The sequence below is a fragment of the Temnothorax nylanderi genome, unplaced genomic scaffold (assembly GCF_030848795.1).
Source record: "Temnothorax nylanderi isolate EJ_2023f unplaced genomic scaffold, tnyl_v1.0 TNYL_tig0001_pilon, whole genome shotgun sequence".
NCBI lineage: Eukaryota > Metazoa > Arthropoda > Insecta > Hymenoptera > Formicidae > Temnothorax > Temnothorax nylanderi.
In genome coordinates, this window is record NW_027249063.1 from 3,704,659 (window position 1) to 3,727,121 (window position 22,463).

General features: G+C 33.7%; 5 protein-coding genes and 1 pseudogene across 7 annotated transcripts; 1 reads left to right on the plus strand and 5 right to left on the minus strand.

The window, feature by feature from the left end:
- Positions 1-294: 294 nt before the first annotated feature.
- Positions 295-3,288, minus strand: LOC139782313 (uncharacterized). Of its 2 annotated transcripts, XM_071721403.1 has the most exons (8): positions 2,596-3,288; positions 2,071-2,510; positions 1,849-1,962; positions 1,486-1,665; positions 1,223-1,387; positions 903-1,149; positions 569-833; positions 295-506 (listed from the first exon to the last, which is right to left on the minus strand). In XM_071721403.1, the coding sequence occupies exons 1-8, from the start codon at positions 2,694-2,696 to the stop codon at positions 396-398; spliced, it is 1,623 nt and encodes a 540-aa protein (XP_071577504.1). In that variant the 5' UTR covers positions 2,697-3,288; the 3' UTR covers positions 295-395. The 2 variants fall into 2 exon arrangements, with proteins under 2 accessions (XP_071577504.1, XP_071577430.1); XM_071721329.1 differs by having other exon boundaries at positions 1,849-2,510.
- Positions 3,289-3,796: 508 nt separating this feature from the next.
- LOC139782429 (large ribosomal subunit protein uL6-like) lies at positions 3,797-6,797 on the minus strand. Of its 2 annotated transcripts, none has more exons than XM_071721545.1 (4): positions 6,641-6,797; positions 4,578-4,716; positions 4,007-4,334; positions 3,797-3,919 (listed from the first exon to the last, which is right to left on the minus strand). In XM_071721545.1, exons 2-4 carry the CDS (start codon positions 4,713-4,715, stop codon positions 3,813-3,815), a joined length of 573 nt encoding a protein of 190 aa, XP_071577646.1. In that variant the 5' UTR covers position 4,716; positions 6,641-6,797; the 3' UTR covers positions 3,797-3,812. The 2 variants fall into 2 exon arrangements, with proteins under 2 accessions (XP_071577646.1, XP_071577587.1); XM_071721486.1 differs by lacking the exon at positions 6,641-6,797 and adding an exon at positions 5,354-5,512.
- A 6,210-nt stretch (positions 6,798-13,007) lies between these two features.
- Positions 13,008-16,692, minus strand: LOC139782571 (decapping and exoribonuclease protein-like; annotated as a pseudogene).
- Positions 16,693-16,883: 191 nt separating this feature from the next.
- On the plus strand, positions 16,884-18,325 carry Selt (selenoprotein T). The gene is made up of 4 exons (XM_071721798.1): positions 16,884-17,287; positions 17,510-17,639; positions 17,716-17,899; positions 17,977-18,325. The coding sequence occupies exons 1-4, from the start codon at positions 17,157-17,159 to the stop codon at positions 18,105-18,107; spliced, it is 576 nt and encodes a 191-aa protein (XP_071577899.1). The 5' UTR covers positions 16,884-17,156; the 3' UTR covers positions 18,108-18,325.
- On the minus strand, positions 18,316-20,060 carry LOC139782659 (PITH domain-containing protein CG6153). The gene is made up of 6 exons (XM_071721712.1): positions 19,815-20,060; positions 19,291-19,475; positions 19,152-19,195; positions 19,009-19,083; positions 18,804-18,908; positions 18,316-18,672 (listed from the first exon to the last, which is right to left on the minus strand). The coding sequence occupies exons 2-6, from the start codon at positions 19,459-19,461 to the stop codon at positions 18,471-18,473; spliced, it is 597 nt and encodes a 198-aa protein (XP_071577813.1). The 5' UTR covers positions 19,462-19,475; positions 19,815-20,060; the 3' UTR covers positions 18,316-18,470.
- A 412-nt stretch (positions 20,061-20,472) lies between these two features.
- On the minus strand, positions 20,473-21,836 carry Emc8-9 (ER membrane protein complex subunit 8/9). Its single transcript, XM_071712869.1, has 5 exons — positions 21,566-21,836; positions 21,243-21,319; positions 21,086-21,155; positions 20,918-21,012; positions 20,473-20,804 (listed from the first exon to the last, which is right to left on the minus strand). The coding sequence occupies exons 1-5, from the start codon at positions 21,767-21,769 to the stop codon at positions 20,633-20,635; spliced, it is 618 nt and encodes a 205-aa protein (XP_071568970.1). The 5' UTR covers positions 21,770-21,836; the 3' UTR covers positions 20,473-20,632.
- Positions 21,837-22,463: the final 627 nt, after the last annotated feature.

A 22,463-nucleotide genomic window follows, 5' to 3' on the forward strand; every position in this document is an offset into this window, starting at 1 on the left:
CGTATAGATTAGTGACGCGCTTTAAAAGTATTTAACTGTTTAATATATATATTAAGTATTAATATGCGAATTGACTGCATAAATAATTCTTATAAGCAAATTGGAATTGAATTTAATAGCTATTTCATGATCCTTTTCTTATTTGGATTAAAAGTCGAGATTTTGTGAATTGTTTTTATCATATATATGTTCATATGCTATTTAATAATTAATCTTATTGTTAGATGCACTTAAAACATTCTCGAGAAATTTTAATATTGCAATCTTTAGGAAAAAAGAATAATTTACTAAATATACAATACAAAAGAATTATTGAATATTTTATGTGTATACTTATATACAGAATTACAAATATTAAAATTATATATACTATAAGTAGAAAATATCTATTTTGTTTATGGCGTAGGTGTGAATGAGAGATTCATCGGCGATAGTTGACTTCCAGGTGTTGCATCCGTTCGCGCTCTTTGCTCAATTACAGGGTCCGTTTCGTTCATATCATCCACCTAGAAAAATTACGAAATTGAATTGCTTTAATGTTTAATTACTATAAAATTATTTTACTTACCACCATAGAAGTTTCTTCTACTTTAGTTCTTTTTTCAGCAATAGTACTTAACAACACTTTTGCTTCCTCCTTTGTTTCATCAAACTGAAGGCATTTTTGTGCGTAATGATAAGCTTGATCCAATTGTTCCTTCTTTAAGTGATACTGTGCGAGATATTTATATGCATGACTAAGCTCTGTTCTGTCAACACTTCGAAATTCATCCATTACAAAATCTGTATAAGCTGCCGCTGCATGATCGTGTTCTCCTAATTTCTCATACAGCCTGTGACAAGACGAGAAATTATACATATATATTATTTTTGCCATACAGCACTACATGTTGGATACGTACGTTGCTAATTTTAAGAGTGCCATTCCTTCTATGTCACCCACGTTGCATGCTTTGTAATAGCATTTAAGTGCGTCCTGAATTTTATCTTGCTTCTCGTATGCTTCGCCTAAAGCTAGAACCATCCTACTGTCATGGGGCCTTAATAACTGAGCTTGTTTATAATAATAGAGTCCATAAAAAGGCATTTTCAAAATTTCGTACGTCTGACCCAAGCCGTACCATGCTCTGTAGTCTCGTCTATTCACCTCTGGCAAGTTGAAAAATATAAATTAAAAATACATGTCATACCGATGCAAGCAGAAAGTGTTCAAAGAACTTACCAATCGCCTGCCTATAACTGTGGATAGCACCATTGGTATTCTTCATTTCCATAAATTCATGACCCAACAATGTCCAGGCTGACAAATATTGCGGATTCATCTTTAACGCTCTATGAAAGTACATCACTGCCTTTTGATGATCAGCTCTTAAACTGTAATAATTTCCTAAAAGACGTACCTTTTTTTTATCTCTTAAAGTATGTGCTCCTTAAATGCAACGTTGTTATACTTATGTCTTTCAAAGGGATGCAATTAATACTCACCAACTATACAACAAGTCTCCAATCTATATTTATCTATATCGGTAGCTCTGTGCGCCAGATCTGCCAGTTCAACTTTCATTTCTTTCACATAAAGTAGATTACTATATGTATCCATGTTATCAAGGCAATAAGGATCTTCATCTATTATTCTTTTAAAAGTTTCTATTGCATTGTCAACATCTAAAATAAAAAATATTTCCATGATATATGATATTCATAGACATATATGTTAATAATTATGAACGAATGATAGATTTAACCATACCCTAAAATAATTCATATAATCAAGAGAACATTGATTTTCTAAATTTTTCAGCAAAGCTTGTATATTATCCATTCTAAATACTGAATTTGCTCACTTGCCTCTTCTATAATGTACTGCAATTGCAGTTTGAGCTAAAACGTAACCATTCTTCTGAAAGCCCATCGATTGCAGTTGGCAGTATAACGCTAGGCCTTCATCTATGAGCTGCAGTTCTAAGTACATATGCGCCATGAAGAAATACTTCATCCAATGATTAGGCAGGCACAAACTCTCTAGTTTCTCCCTGTCCGTGATTAATGCTGCCAGCTCTAACCACGTACCCCAATGCATAGGCTCCTTATGTATAGATTCCACTAAAACATCTATCGCCTCTTTAGTGAGTTGCAGCTTCTTCAGCGTCACGCCGAAAAGATACAATCCGTAGCCATCCAGCTTCGACGCTCGGTGATCCGCCCTTAGATCTTCGCAAAGATACTTCAGAGTCTCGTTCTTCAGAGGATCCGGCGGCACGTCCGTCATATCGTCTATCTTCTTCTTCTCCCCTGACAGATAGCGCGAATACAAATGTAGAAATCTGATCTTAGGACTTATACAGTCCATCGTGAAATACGCCGCTCTGTCGTACTCCTTTAGATCGAAGTACGTTTTAGCCAGGGTATAGATATCCTCCGCTTCGCCGATCACTGGTACCTTCATGTCCGCTGTTAAATCGTGTGGATCTATGTCTACATTCTTCAACGAATAATTTAATTCCGCTAACCTACAACAAACATGAATATAAAATCCTAAAATTGTATGCGTAAAGAGACCGCGATACGTTTATTCGAGCAGAAATTCACGTATACCATTTGGTGGTGTGCAGCAAACCGCGCTGAGAGCATTCATGTATCGCGTGCAGAAGATCCGACTTAACCTCCTTAAGATTGAACTTCACGGATTCCTGCATCCTGCTCGTCTTGTTTTTCCTATATTACGTCGCTTATGAAAATAACAGCATTTAACATAACTCTGCACACAGCCAGGAGTAAATTTTTCTTCGGTTAATCTACATTTTTCAGTACGACTCGTTCGTATATACCGGCATATTTCCGTTTACGATGTCAGCGTGCCAAACAAAAATCAGACAAAAATATTCGATGCACGATGCACGGTGCGTACTAAAGGCTGCCGCGCATGAAATTATCTAAACGCGTAAATAAAACGTAAATATATTAGGCGATAAAATAGCGTACTTTCTGTTGAATAACGAAATAACGTTATTTGGTAAAATATATATCGGATATTTTATCACGTCTTTTGACATCCAAATGACATGTGCTTGCTACCTGGGATTTATCACCGTATGTTGAAAATTATGCATAATAACTGGTAATTATGTATAATTATCGAATTTATCACTTTTACAGTAACATATATATCATATAGAACCGATTTTAGTCGATAAATGGTATTATAAAAAAAAAAAATTTTTTTTATTTCCCGAAGTTGAGACCACGCGGAATTCATTTTTCACATCGAAAACAACTTATCTGTAAAGTTTTAAGTCGATCGGGAGCGGGTGTCATTCGGAACTATATCCACGAACTCTCTCGGCAGTTCAATTAATAATTTATCTACCTACATAAAAGTGTATAGTAGTCATACTCTTATTGAAGAATTGATAATTAATAAAAAACTAAATCTGAACAATTTTCTTTGGATTCATACATTTTACTAAAACACCAAAATATTCGAGAAAATATTTTCTTGAGACCATTTTAAAGAAAAATGATAATAAAACATATCTCCACTTAATCAGTGCTATTTTTTGTGTGCATAGCTTAAAGCTAAGTAACGTTAACAGAAACAATTAAAAACTGTAAGTTTCAAGAAAAATAATAATAAAAATGGTAATAAACATTATAATAAGACATATATAACTACTTTTTATGTGCATAGCCTAAAGGTATCAAAGTATAACGTTGATAGAGACAATTAAAAACTGTACATTTTTATTTCAATATTGGGTCAATAAAAATATGTGCATTAATAAATTCTATTGTCCAGTCATATATTGAAGAATTTATTCATCATCTTGTACAATTGTTGTTTTTTCGGACACGTAAAGTCCATCCAAAAACTTTCTAATATCCTTATTCTTTACCGTCGTTGACTGTTGAATGAGAGCAGCTAAAATATAGAATACAATGTTTAATGTTGCCAAGTTTATTTATTTGTTCGAAAACTACCGGTACTTATATGTATTAAAGTACTTACCAGAACGAGATACGTCCTCCAAGGAATTTCCACATATGATCAACTCGTCCTTCTGTTTGCTGGAATTTGCGACAGTCACACCTGGTGCCATTTTGACACGGCGTATGAATTTCTCACCCAAAAAGTTACGGATTTCTATAACTGTATTATTCTCCGTAGTCACGCAATTGATAGGAAAGTGGGCGTATACAGCTCGCATTTTATATTGGTAGCCCTTTGTTACGCCTTTAAGCATATTCTCGATATGCGAGCACACGGTACGAACAGCAGCTAATTCTTCTTTCGTACCGAACCATTTTTCTACCTTCAGTAACCTCGGGCTGATCATCTGAAATACAGAATAAAGAATATTCACTTATAAGACATAAATACAAATGTTGCAACATTTTGATATAAATTGCAAATATTTCAGATGTTGATTTATCATTTATGGGAAAAATGAAGGGAAATCCAAATTCTCATCACAATGGATACAATTACTCCAGTTTGTTCGTTTAAAATTAGACGATTACTGGAAGACAATTTTTCAAGAAACACATCATATCTTTTGTAATAATAATATTCTACTTACACGAATGTCAAGCGCAAGGTGCTTGAAGGATCGTTTCAATACACCTCTTGGTCCTTTCACCGTTACCAGACGGGACTTGACGGTAACAGTCAATCCCTTTGGGATTTTAACCGTTTGATTAGTATCGATTTGCTTCATTCTGTAACATAAATAATTTCATATATTTACACTTTTTGTAATATACGACCTATGCCTAGACTGCCATAAGATATAGTACCCAGGTAGCAGAATAACGTCTAAAGACGTCTAATTGACGTCCAGAGACGTCATTAAAACGTTATTAAGACGTCATTTGACGTCACTCTGCTACCTGGGTACTGTAATTATAGAATACAACAGTATTGACAGTAGCGATTATCTATATAGCTGCTAGATTTTTTTAAGTCCTGATAATTATGTTTCCGTCAAAGAATACGATAAATATAAATTGAGTATGAAAATACAAATATGTAGGTGTCTTTAATTACAAAAGTTTGAAAACTACGTGCTACAATTGTTTATATTTACTACCCTTTTATCAATAAATATAGCGCTATTAAAAATAAGAACTTTTATTCTCACTGCACAAAATAACTTGTAATAAGAATATATCGCTGTCAATTTTATCGTTTATTGTAACACACAGGTGGAACACATTCTTTACGATTCTCAATAGTTTACTAGCTTATAGGTTAGATCAGGTTAGTAGCGCTTAAGGTAGCTCGAGCGTTGCCGTGAGTCAAGTCTCAAAAAAATTTTTTTTATTAATGTATTAAAAAATGTATATTTGGTATCACCTTGTTCCGTGCAACTTCTAGTCTCCAGAAGTGTATAATAATACCATGTAATTAATCCCAGATACAGGATACAGGTAATTAGTTAAAGCGTTTTTTCTTGGCTGCACTACCACCCACTAGTGCAACACTAGTGCAATAGCGTTTGCACTAGTGTTGCACTAGTGGGCGGTAGTGCAGCCAAGAAAACACGCTATTGGTCGCGTTCAGCAGACCAAGCCGCTCAGTAGCAGTCGAACGTGATTGGCTCTTACTTTTAGAACCAACCAATCAACGCAGTGTGTTGATAAGACGAACTCAACAGTTGTGTCTGCTGAACGTGCCCATTAAAAACGAAGTGTCTTACACACGGGTACCAACTTCACATCTGTCAAAACAAATGTAATAAAAAATCTAAAAAATTGGGTGCAATATAGTCGTAAGTTTCTCAACTATCATAATAATGATAAAAAATGACTTTCTGGAAGTTTTGGGTCATTAATTCTGATTATTTTAACATTGGCGCCGACAGTGAGGTTAGGTACGGTCCGTGCTGTTGCCAAGTTTTGATGGCCGACTAGGACTGCGTTCGGAAACGTCACCCGAACGCACACGAGCACACTCCCCTCTTCTTCTATCTCAGCAAGTTAGAAGGAGAAGGCACACCCGAGTGACGTTTCCGGGTGACGCAGCCTAGCCAGAGCTTCTCTGTTAGCTACATTTTGTTTTGATAAGATCTTCTGTTTTCCAAACCTCAATCTTTTTTTAAAATACTCGTAAAATCTCGTTAATTACGATTATGCACGTCGTTTACATATACCCTAATGTAAAACTGACCAACTTTGAATGCTTATATTTACGTAATTACGTGGTAAAAAATCATGAATTAATTCCTGATCACGTATAATGCCCTATAGAATAACAGTTTCATGTCAATCAAAAATCTTTGTTTTCGCTGATGCTCGAGCTACCTTAATACATATATGTTCACACGAATCGATAGGATCAGATAGATGAATAGAAGTTGCGTGATTTTTCGCAAATTTGCGTATTAATTTTTCATATGTACCTTCGCTCGTATATGCCTTTATTTAAATAAAAATACATGTAATCTCAAAGCGACTCGACAATCATAGACGCGCGTGCACCTCGTTGTTATTAGACGGCTAATAAAAAAAAAGATAATATTTTGCGGCGAAAGAGTGAAATACGACAATGCGAAAAACACACAATGTCGAATTATTATATTCGACGCATCGACGGATTGATGCGGATTCTACAAAATATTTTTCATCGTAAAAACTTCGTTACCTCGTGGTCCACCATACACCGGAAAAGATCGAGGCACGGAGAGGGGAAATCTACCAACGCTCGTATGCTTCGTACAGAGAGAAGAATGAGAGTGGCAGAGAGTGGTCAATAAGGATGCCAGACTCGCGGTTTTCTCGACAGCCACTGCCACTGCCAGCCAGTGGTGGGGATGGGCAGAGATGCCAACTTTACGTTTCAGCAGCCAGCTTCGAGCGTCGAGCGGTAGAAGAAGATAGACAGATCGACTGCTGTCTTCTTCTTCTCTCTCGAGCTATTACTACGTTTACGCGAGCGTTACTTCTGTAGTAACTTACGATAATTCCTTCGCGTAAACGGAATTTTCCTTCGCGTAAACGGGATTTTGTAGTAACTTGCGAAAATTTACTTTGTGGCGCTATGATATACGATGATGACGTCACTGTAAAGGCAGCGTGACGTCATCACTCGCGCTATTTTCGCTATTATTTTCGAGGTGAGGCACGAAATACTATTGGCGCTTAAGCTGCGTTTGGGAAGCTTGCTATCGCTATCGCGCGCTATTGGCTCCTCGAACGAAGTTCATAGCGTTTGCGTTTATAGCGTTAATAAGCGTCTCCCCGAATGCACCCTAATTATCGATGTATTTTTCTACATATTAATAAATCTAAAAAATTATTCAATAAAAAATTATTATATACATTGTTTTACATGTTAATACAAAATTAAAATTTGAATTAAAATATAAAAATCCACTCTTGGCCAATATGTACGTTTTTTTATTTAAAAAGAATCTGTTTATTCAACAATCTCTATTTAAAGAACTAATTTCAGCGCAATCATATTATTAAGTACTAAAAAAAATTTACTTACTTCAATTAAATAAAAATATCTAATTCTAAATATAAATATGTGTAAAAAGTAAGTAAATATGCTATTAGGAGCCACCTAATAAATATTTTTTTGGATTAAAATATTTTTTTCTCAGTGTACCTATACGATATAGATAAACAATAGAAACATTGGAAGCTATGTATATATACATTAAACGTATTAGCGCAAAGATATATTATAAACATCTTAACCGAATATGCAAGTATATATTCTTATAGTTATTAAGTAATAACTAAGCACACGCTAAAATGTTCCATATATCGCTTATATGCTCTACATTTAACTCTTTTAAATTTATGACAGTCCTTTTATATATTTAATGTATATTAAGCTGTGCAAAAAAGTGTTTGATTCCAAACTGGAAATATAAAATCGGTTCAGAAAGATAAATAATAATTTAATTATATCTATTTATTTATCCATCTATATCTATGACTTTGCATACATGAGATGTATTTAATTTTAAAACACTTTCCCGTCAACACTTAATCGATTTTTTATATCGATCCTAGCGATTTTGAGCGATTGCAACAATGATTTTTAACTGGAAAATATATCTAATTTTATTAATACATGTGGGGTGGGGTGACATATTTATTTATTAACGATTTATTAAAAATTTTTCCTTTTCAAATGACATAACTATACGTCTCCCAACGGCAAATTGTTAGATCGATTTCTAAAACTAAATTTGATCAGATTCGAGATTGTTGAAACAATAATTTTGTTACCTAGCTTTACATTCAATGTACTACAATTTTCTTTAAAATTACTATTAATATTTGGATGAATTTGTTGCGTAATAATTTTTAACTGTATATTGGCGATGATACCAAAGTGTTTATTTTCGTTATTATATGTTATTCGTAAATTTATTAAATTTATTTTATTGATGTATTCTAATTTCCGTTTGAAGATCATCAGCTCAGGGTGACTTAAAATAAATTCTATGATTGACTATAATAATTAATCGATAATTAAGTTATCAAGTAATAGCTGTATTATTTTGTCAATCTAAATAGAACTGTTAATTCTACATATAATTAAAGAAAAAGATTAAATTGGGAACAAGAGATTAGTTAAGAAATAAAGATAGTAAAATTCTCACTGATCGCAAGGAAATAATATCGCTCTAGATAAGAGAAGAACGATGATCGTATTGGAATGAGAGCACTTTAAAAACAGGTGCAATAAAAAATATAGATAACAGTAGGATCACCGGCTATAAAGATGCCATCTTAAAGCAGCTGAAGAACTGCTTGAAAAAGGTAATTTTAAAGGCCTGGATAAGAAATTGATTTATATTCTGGAATTTTTGTTCTATATTATTGTTATTATTATGTTACAGATCAAAGAGAATGTACTGCCATTAATAAGCTAAGGAGCGACTTGCAGATAAAAATAAATGTATTACGTGATTTAGGGTTAACTCGACTGGTACTCGGATTATAATGTTCGAACCCATGTCTCGCAAAAAAATGGATGCAATCGGACAATATTTAGGTCGAAGTGTCTAATAGTTAATAAAGTTTCTTTGTTTAGAAATATAATTATAATGAGAGTAAATATATGAGCTTAAAATATTCAAGTTTAATTACTCAATTAAATGTTAATTGTTTAGATCTATACAAAACTTTTGAATATAATGTAAAATTATTACACTTCTCAACAAAAACAAAAAAAAATGCACAAGACTGAGAATAATCGTTTCACCTATTTTTTTTCGACGCTGAATACGATTCTGTTTACCACTTACTGTTTACTGCTCTATCACGTCACAATTTTGAGAAATTTGCAGTTAAGTTGCAAAAAAGGGCAATTTTATTATAAGATTTGATATCCGCCAAAAGACTACGATTATTGTCGGTCTTGTGCTCGAAACAAAGTAACTTTTTGTTGAACAGTGTTGTCAGTATATCTAAAAAATTATTATCTCTTCTTTTGTCATTCCACATGCACCTATCTCAAAATAACCAATAAGTCCTATTCGTCACTTCAAAAAATGAAGACTAAAAATAATTTGTTTTTCTTTTAAGGTTTTCAATTTTGCAATTCACTTATAATTAGATCACCGTATACTATATTAATCTACGTTTTGATATGATTATATTGTAAATGCCAGTTAAAAACAAATTAAAAACTTAAAAGAAAAAATCATGATTTGTGCGTTAATGTACGCATTGTCTAACACGTCCCTACCGGAAATTTCCATCAAAAACAATCAAATGCGAATCATTTTATCCGTATTTTTACGATTTAATAAGCATGTATCTGATGATATCCCAGAAATTCAGATCAAAATGTTATATGTTTATATGTATACGCAATATATCCGCTTATGCAAGTTAAAAACTTATTGAACTTTATCGTAATTTATTAGCATATATGTGCTTGTCTGTATATACGGATGTCAAATTTGTACGTATTTAAAAGCACAGAAAATATATGTACGTATGTATTTGCAATTTCCAATAAAATTTTTATCCGCATTTGTACGCGTCTACATTTCATATTCGCTTAAATCTGTAGATACGAAAAGATACGGACAAGTTTTTTTATACGCATTTGTTAGAAATTTCCGGTAGGCATCTCTTACACTTGTATATGTGTAATATCTCTCTCTATTATATGAAAAATATCTAAAAGTCTGTTTGCTAGCCACGCCTGTATTTCTCTGATTCAGCAACAAACCACGGCTTTAAAAAGAGATACATTTCGTTATTAGGATCTACTTTAGTACAGTCTAACTTTCCCTTGGATGGATGCCGTTGAATTTTATATATGTGTTTATTATAATCTTCAGTGACCTTGTTTTTGATGGTGTTAAGCGCCGCAGTCAAGTACTTTTTGCATGATTCCACATCACAGGGAGGCTGCAATAATTTCACATTAATACTACGTCCTTAAACTTTGTTATACAAGTTTTTTAACATAATTATTTATTTATACCTGTGAGAGCCTTAACAGACCAGCCATAGAATATTCCTGTATCGTTTTCACTGTGTTAGTTGCGTCCTTAAATCCAACTACAATTCTGTTTGTATTCGCCAAGAAATTCGTACTCCAACATTTTATTGCAGTGGAAGGTTTGCAACCCGAGTGTTTATTTGACGTAAGAAGCGTCTTCAATCCGATCGATTCAAAAGATTTGCCAATAAGTGTATCCGTTATAGGTTGTTGTGAAGAAATAGCATCTATTTTTGCACCGTATAATAATGAAACATTGCTAAAATTTGCTTTAAACATACAGTAAAATTCTCCGCATTCATTAAGCGGTATTGATGAATCTGGTTCATGTAACGGATGATCTAATAAAAAAATATATATAATTTAAATAAATTAATTATATGAATACAACAAGTAATCCATTATTTTGTTTGCTAAATATATATCTAAAGTAAAAGTGACTAATGATCAAATTTTCATATACGTATTTTAATATGAAATACCTGCTGTTATGTATTGCCGAAATTTATTTATTCTTGAAGAAATTTGATTTTCTAACACTGTTGCATTGCCTTGACCACGTTCTCTTTCATCTGGACGAAATTCGCATAAATATATTGTACCACGGTATTTACTAGCACAAATAATCCATTTCTCACTTTTTGAATCTGGCCAAAACATCAGTTTTGCTATTACCCCACGAGAACAAATGAAATCGATGTCCAACTTAATTAATATTATCTCTGATTATATAAAAATAATTACGAATATATTTATGAGTTATTATTACGAGTATATTTTATATACTGATAATATAAATTAAAATAGCAAAAATAACTTTTTTGTGTATAATGTGTATTAAATATATGCTATCTACATATAGAATTTTGTAGAATACATTATATATTTAAATAACATATACATAAATAAATGATCGATTTATCAACGTACCAACGTTCTTCATCCTGTTCTGATAATGGCCTCGCAATTCGATGAAAATTAACGCTAATCCACCTTAATATATTTTCGAATATGATATGCGAAGGTGGCTTGTGACGGGCAGACGTACAATTTATATTGAGATCGAAATTTACATTGTTAAGATCCGAAGGAGGAATATAATATTTTAGTTGCGATAAATCAGCACGATATTGCAAATCACTATCGATACTAAAATGTCCGATCAATTCCGTCGTTACATGAACTGGCGGACTTGTACGTGCATCAACAACTTCTCTCCTTGCCATAGCTCGAATCCTTTTATTATCTCCGCAATAGCACAAAATCTCGTTTTAGAACTTATAAGAGCTGAATACTCGATTTTTACTGTGACGATGCTGCGTGTGTTGTTTCCGCTGATGAAGGAGAGTTACTGGAAATATAGACATCAAGGAGAAATTTGAAACGGATAATACCAATATGTTTGTACACAACTTTTTGTAGATATATGGAAATGGTACGTACCTATACGATATAGAGATGAACAATAGAAACATTGAAAGCTATGTATACATACATTAAACGTATTAGCGCAAAAATATGTTATAAACATCTTAACCGAATATGTATGTACATATTCTTAGTTATTAAGTTAATAACTAAGCACTCGCTAATGTTCTATATATCGTTTATATGCTCTAACACTCAACTCTTTTAAATTTATGACAGTCCTTTTATATATTTAATGTATATTAAGCTGTGCAAAAAAGTGTTTGATTCCAAACTGGGAATATAAAATCGGTTCAGAAAGATAAATAATAATTTAATTATATCTATTTATTTATCCATCTATATCTATGACTTTGTATACATGAGATGTATTTAATTTTAAAACACTTTCCCGTCAACACTTAATCGATTTTTTATATCAATCCTAGCGATTTTGAGCGATTGCAACAATGATTTTAGTTTAGATCAAATACATCTAATTTTATTAATACATATGGGTGGGGTGACATTTATAGAGATTTATTAAAAATTGAAAACTTTTGATCAGATTCGAGATTGTTAAACAATAAGTTTGTTACAATCAACGTACTACAATCTTCTTTATAAAATTACTATTAATATTTGGATGAATTCGTTACGCAGTAATTTTTAACGCTGTAACTGTATATTGGTGATGGTATCAAAGTGTTTATTTTTGCGTTGTTATATTACGTTATTCGCAAAATTTATTAAATTCACTTCATTGATATATTCTAATTTTCGTTGGAAAATTATCACTATCAGCTCAGTATGACTTGAACCAAATTCTGATTAATTGTGATGAAATATGGATAACATGGATAACAGTGGGATACCATTGCTCTGAAATATGCCATCTAAAGCAGCTGAAGAACAGCTTGAATAACTTCAAACAAAAAAATTGACGGAGTAAGAAATTCTTATACCTTCTACAATTTTAGTGCTCTACATTATTATTATATTGGAATGGGTAAAGGTAAATGAATTATGATTTAAAGTTGACTTCACCGCGCAGCATCTGGGATTAATATTAGAACTTATGTCGGAAAGTGATAGATGTAATCAGATAAATTCTAGGTTGAAGTGTCTGATATTTAACAAAGATTTTATTCAGCAACATGATTATAATTAGAATAAATGTATAAACTTAAGGTAGAAAACATTAGACGATCGTCGAGCAGTATTCTTTCGAAAAATGAAATATCTTTCAGAGTCAAGAGAAGAATGGAACTAAAAAATATTTATAAAAAGGTTTGTATATATATTACTGAGTTTTCTATTTAACATACTATATATACCCCTTGACAATATAATTTTCTCGCTTATTTCGTGAAATTACTTTGAGTGGTTGAGACCCTGCAAAGCAAAGATATTGACATGAGTCACCTGATCTTTAATACGCCACGAACGCACGATCAAATGCCTGATCTTGAAAATAGGATATAAATATTCCGCGAAAAGTATGTAATGGAAGTATGTAATGTACAAGCGATTGCATGTTGATAGCTAAGCATCACGTACTGTTTCTTATTGATACTATAGGTCAATAGATTGACATTGGTACAATTAGTAAAATTCAAAAAATTGCACGAAAGATTTGCTTTCTGGCAAATAGGAATTATTAAAATTACCAAATATATGTATAGGTGTATTATTGTACAGTTCTTAGCCAACGTGCTTACGCTATAACTTTTATCTTATATAAACTTAATAATATAAAGTAAATTAATGGAATTGTATGTTGTTACACTTCACAAGCAGAGTATTAAACATTTCTATATAAATACAAATATTTATATAGAATACTCTTTGTAAACAGATGCGTGTGTACATGGCACTTTTTTGTACAATTTTTTTAAAAAGTAAGTTTTTATAGATAAATTAATCATCCTTATACGTAAAAACTTATGTCACACTTTTCTTTATGTAAAAATTATTATTAAAATATTTCTCACATGTAAATCTATTTAAACTAATAAATCATGTTCGTTACTTAAGAGAATAAAAAGTAAAATAATATGTTTTTCTTTTAAGACTTTTTAATTTCGCTGGTTACTTACACATAGTATAAAGATCACAATGTACACACTAATATATCATATCATATATTATATCAGAATACATTGATACTGTACTATAAATGCCACAAATACCTATAAATGGTGACTCAAACAGATTAAAAAGATTAAAAATCTTAAAAGAAAAAGTTACATAAAATATAAAATACTTGATGCATTTTGCGCGTTGTACATATTTAACATATGTTTTACATTTGTATTTATATTTCTATAATATCTTTGGTGTATGAAAAATATTTCTTAGATTTCTGTATTTACTGAATTTACACGCCTGATATTTGCTGTATTTACACGCCTGTATTGCTCTGCTTTATCAACAAACCACGGTTTTAAGAAGAAATAAATATCGTTATCAGGAGCTTCTTCACTATAATTTATAATAACATTCTTAGCAGATGTCTTCCAGTGAAATTTGTACATGCATTCATTATGATCCTTAGTGACAATTTTTTTCATATTGTCTAAAAATATGTTGCAGAATATTTTGCACTTGTTCATATCACAAGACAGCTGCAGTATAATAATTTCACATTAATATATCTTTAAGTTTCATGTCGTATAATTTTTTAAACAAAATTATTTACCTTTGAAAGCTTTGGCAGATCATGCGTAGGATATTCCTTTATCATTCTCACTGTGCTTCTTTCACCTTTTAATCCACATATAATTCTATTTATTTCCACCAAGTAGTTCTGACTCCACCATTGTGATACTACATGCCGAGAAATTTTTCCATTCATTATATTACCCATTGGAAACGTTTTCAACTCGATTATTTCAAAAGTTTTGCCAATAAGCGTATCAGTTATAGGCTGTTGCGAAGAAATACCATCTATTTCTGCTCCATATAATAACGAATGATTGCCAAAGTTTACTTTAAACATACAGTGAAATTCTTCGCACTCATTGAGAGGTACTGACAGATCTGGTTTATGTGATGGATGATCTAATAAAAAATGTGTATAATTTAATTATATAAATTCAACAAGCAATCAATTTTGCCTACTGTATATATATCTGAAATAACAGTGATATATTAAAATTTCATATATATTTTAATATAATATACCTGCTACCATATATTGCTCAAATTTAAATCCCCATGAAGTAACTTGTTTTTCTGACATTGTTTCGTTGACTCGACGATGTTCTTTTTCATCTGTATAAAATTCGCATAAATATATTGTACCGCGGTATTTACTGGCACCAATAATCCATTCATCAAATGTTTTATATGGGCTACATAATATTGTTTTTATTGTCCCTCGAGAACTAATAAAATCGATATCCAACCTAATTAATGTTATCTCTGATTAGGTAAAAATGAGTACTAAAAGTAGATATATTGTTAATAATAATAAATAATAAAATTGCAAAAATAAATTGATTAAAACATAATGGGTGCTTCCGAAGAGGCGCTCGGGGTTAGATTTTGGTATAGCATATGTTACGTGCACTATACCAAAACCTAACCCCGAGCGCTTCTTCGGAAGCACCCAATGTGTACAAAATGTACACGCTATCTACATAGAATTTTCTACGTAGAATATAAATAGAATATTATATATATATATATTTTAATGTCACGCAGTGACATTAAAAGTTTTATACTTAAGGGGATCCCAACCCCTGGTTCCGATATTCACTGCCAGTACTGAAAATCTATAGTTTGCGTCACGTATACTATAGATTTTCAGCACTGCCAGTACACTGCCAGTAAAAAAGGAACACAGCCTATAGCGGCAGTGCACTTTATGCACTAAGTGCATTCGTATATGCATTCGTAATTAAATTACGAATTAGAAGTATTTAGCCAAAATATCGAATAAATCTTATTCCATTTAGGATATTTTTAATCAGTAAGCTCATATGTAGTGCCCGACACAGCCCGATTTTGCATTTTTGCTCTTAAAAATTTATAATAAATAAAATACGAGTTAAAGTGTGCACTTAGTGCATAAAGTGCACTGCCACTATAGGAACCCCTTAAACGATAACAATTTTGATGAACATACCAACGTTCTTCCTGTGCTGATAATGGTTTTTCAATTCGATGAAAATTATCGGTAAAATAATCCACCTCAAAATATTATCCAATTTAATATGCGAAGTAGGCTTGTGACATGTAGACATATAATTTATGTTGAGATCAGTTGAGATCGAAATTCACGTTGTCAGGATCCGAAGGGAGAATATAATACTTTAGTTGCGATAAATCGGCATGGTAAAGCGAGGAGCCCACACTTCTGCACAACGCATAATGCGTAAGCATAAGAAAATTGATTGGTCTATTTCCTTATGCACATGTGTAAGTCCTTTTCGATGAATTTCGGAACGCCAATGTCGCAGGAGGCTGTAAATGCTGTAATCTGCGATGCGTACGATCGAAATTATTTAATCCTCCCAATTAACGGGACACTTCGCCTTTATTTAGGCAACGCTATGTCGCACGAGAATCCTTCGACAGCCGGAGTAGAAGACTCCGAAACTCTCGTCTACATCTTTCGAGATCCTCGAAGGATCGCTAAAATGCATGGCTGTTGGAGTCATATTCAAGCGCGCGTTTTTCGGAAACCGGCGATCTCTCGCGTTTCCGAGGTGAGAGACGAGAAACGAGCGCGAAATCGCTTCTGCGACGTCGTCGACGTGAAAAACGGGCAGCCGACAACGGCGACAACCTCCCCAACGGCTGTCCGAGCACTCCGAGCGCGGCCAATCGGGCCAATAGCGCTGCCGCCGCGAGCCACCGCGAGCGAAGCATGCGTACGAGGCAACCTGTCAGAGTGAGAACAATTTGTATTCTTGTCGATGACAGGCAGACAGGCGAAAATCCACTTCTCAACTGGTCGGGTCGAAGTCTGACAGTATCAGTTGCGATAACGGCGTTCAGCGGCAATAATTGGGAAATTAGAGGGCTTGCGAGATAAGTTTCGGTACTCCCTACGCAAACAACAAACAACACACGTTAGAGAAAGAGAGACAGAGGGGGAGAGAGGGAGGAGGGAGAATACTCCAGGCTGATAGGATAGGTGCCATGACTGCCATGCAGTAATTCGATGCGTTTAGTTCAGTTGCGTATTGGTTGCGTCTGGTCGTCGCGTGGACGTGTGGTGTGGGGCCGTCTTCTTCAATGAATTGATAAGGATAGGATAAATATGCGCTGGTTAATACGCCTGTGTGCCCTCGCGGTTTTGCTGGCGCACAGCATAGAGGCGAACAGCGGCGACGAGGCGCCGTTAACCAAACTCGGCGCAAAAACCGGGCCGACCCTGAAGTTCTTTTACTGGTGAGCGTCGCGATCTCTCTTGTTGATTTTCACCGGAGGCGACCGGAGGCGTGCGTCCTGTAAGATAATGGACGCGCAACGATCGTCCGCCGTTAAATTACACACGCGCTTAAATGAGACACTTGTTAGGCTTCTCACATAAATCCTAGAGACATCGCGGATTTTATTGTTCATCTTCGGGCTCGTCGGTAAATAATCCAATTTGTCAATTCTCTGTTGCAGCTATTCGTGCGGTTATAGAAAAGCTTATGAACAATACGTGACTATTCTTAAGCAGAAGTATCCAGAACTTCATGTGGAAGGCGAGAACTTTAACCCACCCGGTCATAATATGTTAATCGCCAAAGCGCTGGTAATTATATTTATTGCCTGATACTTTTCTGTGATTTATGCTTCTGTATATGTCTCATTTATAAATTTGTATTTAGGGAACGTTAAAAATACTGCTAATCATTCTAATCGTAAGCGGAATCGACTTTGGTCTGCCCCTAACATCCATATGGCGGTGGTGTATAAATAATCGTTTTTATTCCTGTATATTGATTTTTCTGATTGGCAATGCCATAGAGGGCCAATTGATTTCGTCGGGTGCGTTTGAAATACATTTCAATGGTAAGTATATTCAGTTGTTAGTCGTTGTTAACATCAAGCATCATGTGAAATACTTGATCGCATCTGATATATTTCAGACGTTCCTGTTTGGTCGAAGCTCGAAACCGGCAGGATACCACAACCATTGGAATTATTTCAAATAATTGATTTTCACCTAGATATGCAATTCTCAGAAATGGATGTAGGAAAGATCAAATTCCAAACGTAAGACATAATGTGTTATTTTATATTCTAAAATCGATCAATCTAAACCGTGTACCATGCCAGGAAGGTTTGCTAATGGTGTAATGTGATGGAAATGATGTACAATATATTTGTTAAGTAAGTAAGGTCTTTAATGTACATCTTATCATAGAACATAATTCCAATAAGACTACAAACATATAAGTGTAATTGAAATAAAACTGTTACCAGAATTTCTTATTATTACAGGACTTTTATTTAAAAACATCCATATTATATCGAATTTTCATAATAGAACATAGAAAATACATTATTTCACAATCGTATCCTCAACATCCGTTTCCTGTTTTCGAAACCAGAATCTCAAAAACGGGTTTCAATCCAGATATCATTTAATTATCTTACCGACTTCACTAAAATCTTTTGGATGATCACTGATTAGGGGACGTGCTTCGTATGTACAAATGGTTACGCCATGTTTGTGAGCTGGTGTCCATTCTCCCTTGAGACCGATGTAATAAATTTTAACTTGTTCTTCGTCGCCAGTGAAGTAAAGACTCAAATGCTGCACTGATGAAAACTTGACTGTTCTGTAATAATTTATATAGCACATAATTTTTGTGTATTTTTAATATCTCACACAAACAATTGTATGCAATTACAGCTGTTATAAAAATTCTTAAATCTAAAAATATACAAACAAAAATAAGCGTACAATTACCTTATAGGATATTCATGTATTCCATATGAATCTGTAATTAATTCAAATTCCTGCTCTGGGCTAGTACCTACATGATCAAATAGCATGTGTGGCCGGTTTTTATATCTATAACATACATATAAGTTTATTGAAACATTATTCTTTACATCTTGAATGTCGACATATATAATTCTTTTTATTTTTGAGAAACTTTAATTATACTCACAGCTTTACTGTTTTGGGTAAATACTCGTCATCTCCAACTACAATAAGACCCTTCAACTTTACATCTCCTGTGAAACTGCAAAAGAAATTAAAATGTAATGAGATATTGATCCATTTTCACAAAAATTGCCTCAGCATACTTACGGTATGTTAAATAGAAGCTCAGCATCGACATCACTTTCAACGTACTAAAAGTAAAATAGAGAAAAGATTCCGTAGAAAGCTTCGTAAAAATATTAAGGTACACTTGATATTTATAATACAGAAATATCATGGAACTCACCTCTGATCTATCTAGTCTTTCTTCCCACGTTTTGAAGACCCTGGCACCACTGCCTTCCTCACGCTCGTTTAGGCACTCCACTCTATCTTTATCTATTTTTTCGAATAAATTATAACTGACTCCTAATTCTGTTGTATCATGTGCACTACCACAATTACATCGATGTTCCATTATCCGTGTGGACCCTGTTAACAATAAAAAAATACAAAGACATGAATATATACAAAGTAAACAAAATCACTTAAAAGAAAAATTTTTTTAATTCAAAATAAATTATATATTTATATACATGGCGATCACAAGTACTGTTATATAATATAACGAATGATATCTTAATATAACATTATCATTAATATAAATTATTTGAGTTAAATGTTAGAACATATATTTTCCACTCATTTCTTCAAAAAGTACACAAATTATAGATGAATAATTTGCTCGTATTCCCAATATTATGTTTAAAACATTGTGTTGCTCTCTATGAAGGGAATGACTATCTATATTTGAAGTATTTGTCATTTTACCTTGGTTTCTTTACGAACGTAAGACGTTACTAAGCTGAGGTTAAGTCCACGCAACAAGATTGTCCTGATAACTGTCGTAACAATTGCAATAAAACAATATTTTACATGCAAAGGGTAGAACTTCCTTTGGCAGTTGAAAGTCGAATAAATACAAGGATAAATGTGGAATTAAACTGTCCTGAGAAATTATTTACATTGAAGCTCCCTCTCCTTCAACCTGCCTACTTAACCGGTCGGTAAATAATGTTTTGGTCGTAGAATTGTAAATCGATGTATGTATATACATTCTCATTTCAAACTATCCCGTAATACGAGTTGTCTTTCGTTATTTTCTCATTCAATTATGAAGTTTATCATTCGTACGATTTTCAAAATCGGGTTTATAGCTCTCAGGGATTTTCCATAAAGTTAATTTTCTAGAAAAATATACAGAATACACATAAAATGAAGAAAATATAAATAATATACGGTTATAAAAATATACTGCATTTATATAAAAAATAATAGTCACGTCTTTTTAAATTCAATGTCTATTAAATCTAAATGTTACTTATAAAATTATTGAATCCAAAGGAGATCTTTCTCTTGAAAAAGATAATACAAGAACTACTTGTAAAGAGTGGAGATTACAGGATAATAGGTAAAAGTAAAGCTCTGATATTTTAAAAACAGGTGATATTCATTTTATAAATTCTATAGCCTATGTACATTTGTTATTTTGCATATAGTGAATGAAATATAGATAGAGTGCAACATAACATATAAATAAAACAATCTTTGTATGATCTATGTTTGTGGAATGGTTGCATTGTCATCTCTTATGTGTGTTTGTCGACAGCCTCGTCGATTATTTTATTTAGTTTCTGATTTTGCCAATCAAGAGTGATGTTATCGAGATGGTTGTCGAAGTCGACCAGATTCCTATACTCATCTGCCTTCAGTAACGAATACATTGCATCTGTGTGTGCAATATCGTCCTCGTAAATTATACTGCAACAAGAAGCATAATATTTAAAGCCCGATCAAAAGAGTTCTATTAAGCTCTTTTAATCGAATTTCAAGGGTCATGATTTTTCCGCATCATCCTCAAAATATATAATTACTTTGCTTTGTCCTTTGGCTTCCATTTTCCCTCTACAGATTGCGAACATCTCAACGGACTCGATCCCATACCTAGAGTCACTTCTCGATTATCCACCTGATAACAGTAAAAACCAATAAAGTTTGTAGAAGTTTGTAAAACGTTTTGACGTGGCGACTGATAAACATACCACTACCAGCAGTGCGTTATTAAAGTTCTCTGCGATTTTGTCTGCTATTCTGTGGGCTGGTCTATCTGTACTGCATGGAGAACATAGAGGTGAGTCAGTACTCAATGCAATGTAAAAAAAGGGTTGTTAGTTACATTAAAAAAAAATATCAAGGTACCTTAAGTCATTTATATTCTCGTTAGCCAGGTAATAACCTGCCAGTATAAGGCCTTTGCTTGCAGCTAACTGGTCCACCTGTTGCAACATTAAATTAACATTACAGGATTATTGTTCTAGCATTTCGAGCGGAAAAAAGTAGAGCGCGCGATCACTCGCTGTGACGTTTCGTCCTTGTGGTATAGATATAGGTTAGGATACTGACACGTCCACGTCACACCCTGATTTTCGCGCGTGCCGGAGTACGTGCCCAAGGAGGCGCGACAGCAAGTGCAATTTCGCGAAATGCTTCACCGCGGTAACGAGTATCCGTGAAATATTTACCAAAGTAAGCGCTATTTCCGCCATTGGGGAAACATGTAGGCATATATGGAATAAAGGTATCGCATCCTCGATGTACAGATCCGCTCTGCCGTCCTTGCTCTTTTGTTTGCCGAGCAGCAGGCCATTTATTGCACAATGCGGGTATTTGGCTGCGTGTAAAATGATTTTGCAGTACGCGCGGGGCGAAAAGAAAACATTCGTCATCGTCAAGGGTGCACTGTAAACGCAAGCAGACGCGTCACGCGAGGAGAGGAGACCGGACCGGAGTGAATCAGTATTGCCAACAGATCGCGAATATCGCGAATATCGCGATTGCCAGGGCGGCGAACGTTATGCCTTTTTTCCCTACAAAGCGGACTGGCGGACGCGCAGCAAAAAAAATGTTCCCAATTAATTTATTTTTTCATAAACGATTCTCGAAGATTGTATACATATCTCAAAGCAAGAATAATAAAATAACTAAATCTACTACATATTTAATAGCAAAGAAAAGACCCCGCATAATACTAATGAGAAAAATGTTCGGTAAATTTGTAATATGTTGTAATTCTGTGTCTGATAAAAAGTCTAATATTTCATCAACTTTATGATTAGTTTCTGAATTATATAGCCTTGAAAATCTCTTTATAAGAAACGCTCGTACGTTTGTTACACGAGATTGCACTTGTGTGTCTGACGCACATATATATTAATGTATAATGATTGTAGGCAGAGAATAGCAACTTGCAAAAAGGTTGTGTTAACATCGCACAACCGGTGCGCAATCGGCGTAACTCGATGTACATATAACGCGATTATATCCTCCACTCCGGTATAAGCGGTTCTAAAAAAGATTATGAGGGACGCGCTGGGGCATCGTTCTCGCGATCGTCCCCGTGATCGCCGGTCATCGCCGCGC

What these genes read in the sequence shown, in the direction of transcription:
- LOC139782313 (XM_071721329.1), bottom strand. Translation starts at nt 2,696, where the DNA reads ATGCAGGAATCCGTGAAGTTCAATCTTAAGGAGGTTAAGTCGGATCTT. An exon ending in TTGCTGCACACCACCAAATG is followed by an intron (nt 2,511 to 2,595) that starts GTATACGTGAAT and finishes TGTTTGTTGTAG; the next exon opens with GTTAGCGGAATTAAATTATT. An exon ending in CAGTTATAGGCAGGCGATTG is followed by an intron (nt 1,150 to 1,222) that starts GTAAGTTCTTTG and finishes TCAACTTGCCAG; the next exon opens with AGGTGAATAGACGAGACTAC.
- LOC139782429 (XM_071721545.1), bottom strand. Translation starts at nt 4,715, where the DNA reads ATGAAGCAAATCGATACTAATCAAACGGTTAAAATCCCAAAGGGATTG. An exon ending in ACCTTGCGCTTGACATTCGT is followed by an intron (nt 4,335 to 4,577) that starts GTAAGTAGAATA and finishes TCTGTATTTCAG; the next exon opens with ATGATCAGCCCGAGGTTACT. An exon ending in GGAGGACGTATCTCGTTCTG is followed by an intron (nt 3,920 to 4,006) that starts GTAAGTACTTTA and finishes TCTATATTTTAG; the next exon opens with CTGCTCTCATTCAACAGTCA.
- Selt (XM_071721798.1), top strand. Translation starts at nt 17,157, where the DNA reads ATGCGCTGGTTAATACGCCTGTGTGCCCTCGCGGTTTTGCTGGCGCAC. An exon ending in ACCCTGAAGTTCTTTTACTG is followed by an intron (nt 17,288 to 17,509) that starts GTGAGCGTCGCG and finishes TCTCTGTTGCAG; the next exon opens with CTATTCGTGCGGTTATAGAA. An exon ending in GTTTGAAATACATTTCAATG is followed by an intron (nt 17,900 to 17,976) that starts GTAAGTATATTC and finishes GATATATTTCAG; the next exon opens with ACGTTCCTGTTTGGTCGAAG.
- LOC139782659 (XM_071721712.1), bottom strand. Translation starts at nt 19,461, where the DNA reads ATGGAACATCGATGTAATTGTGGTAGTGCACATGATACAACAGAATTA. An exon ending in GAGCTTCTATTTAACATACC is followed by an intron (nt 19,084 to 19,151) that starts GTAAGTATGCTG and finishes TTTCTTTTGCAG; the next exon opens with TTTCACAGGAGATGTAAAGT. An exon ending in ATACATGAATATCCTATAAG is followed by an intron (nt 18,673 to 18,803) that starts GTAATTGTACGC and finishes AAATTATTACAG; the next exon opens with AACAGTCAAGTTTTCATCAG.
- Emc8-9 (XM_071712869.1), bottom strand. Translation starts at nt 21,769, where the DNA reads ATGACGAATGTTTTCTTTTCGCCCCGCGCGTACTGCAAAATCATTTTA. An exon ending in CGGAAATAGCGCTTACTTTG is followed by an intron (nt 21,320 to 21,565) that starts GTAAATATTTCA and finishes ATGTTGCAACAG; the next exon opens with GTGGACCAGTTAGCTGCAAG. An exon ending in ATAACGCACTGCTGGTAGTG is followed by an intron (nt 21,013 to 21,085) that starts GTATGTTTATCA and finishes TACTGTTATCAG; the next exon opens with GTGGATAATCGAGAAGTGAC.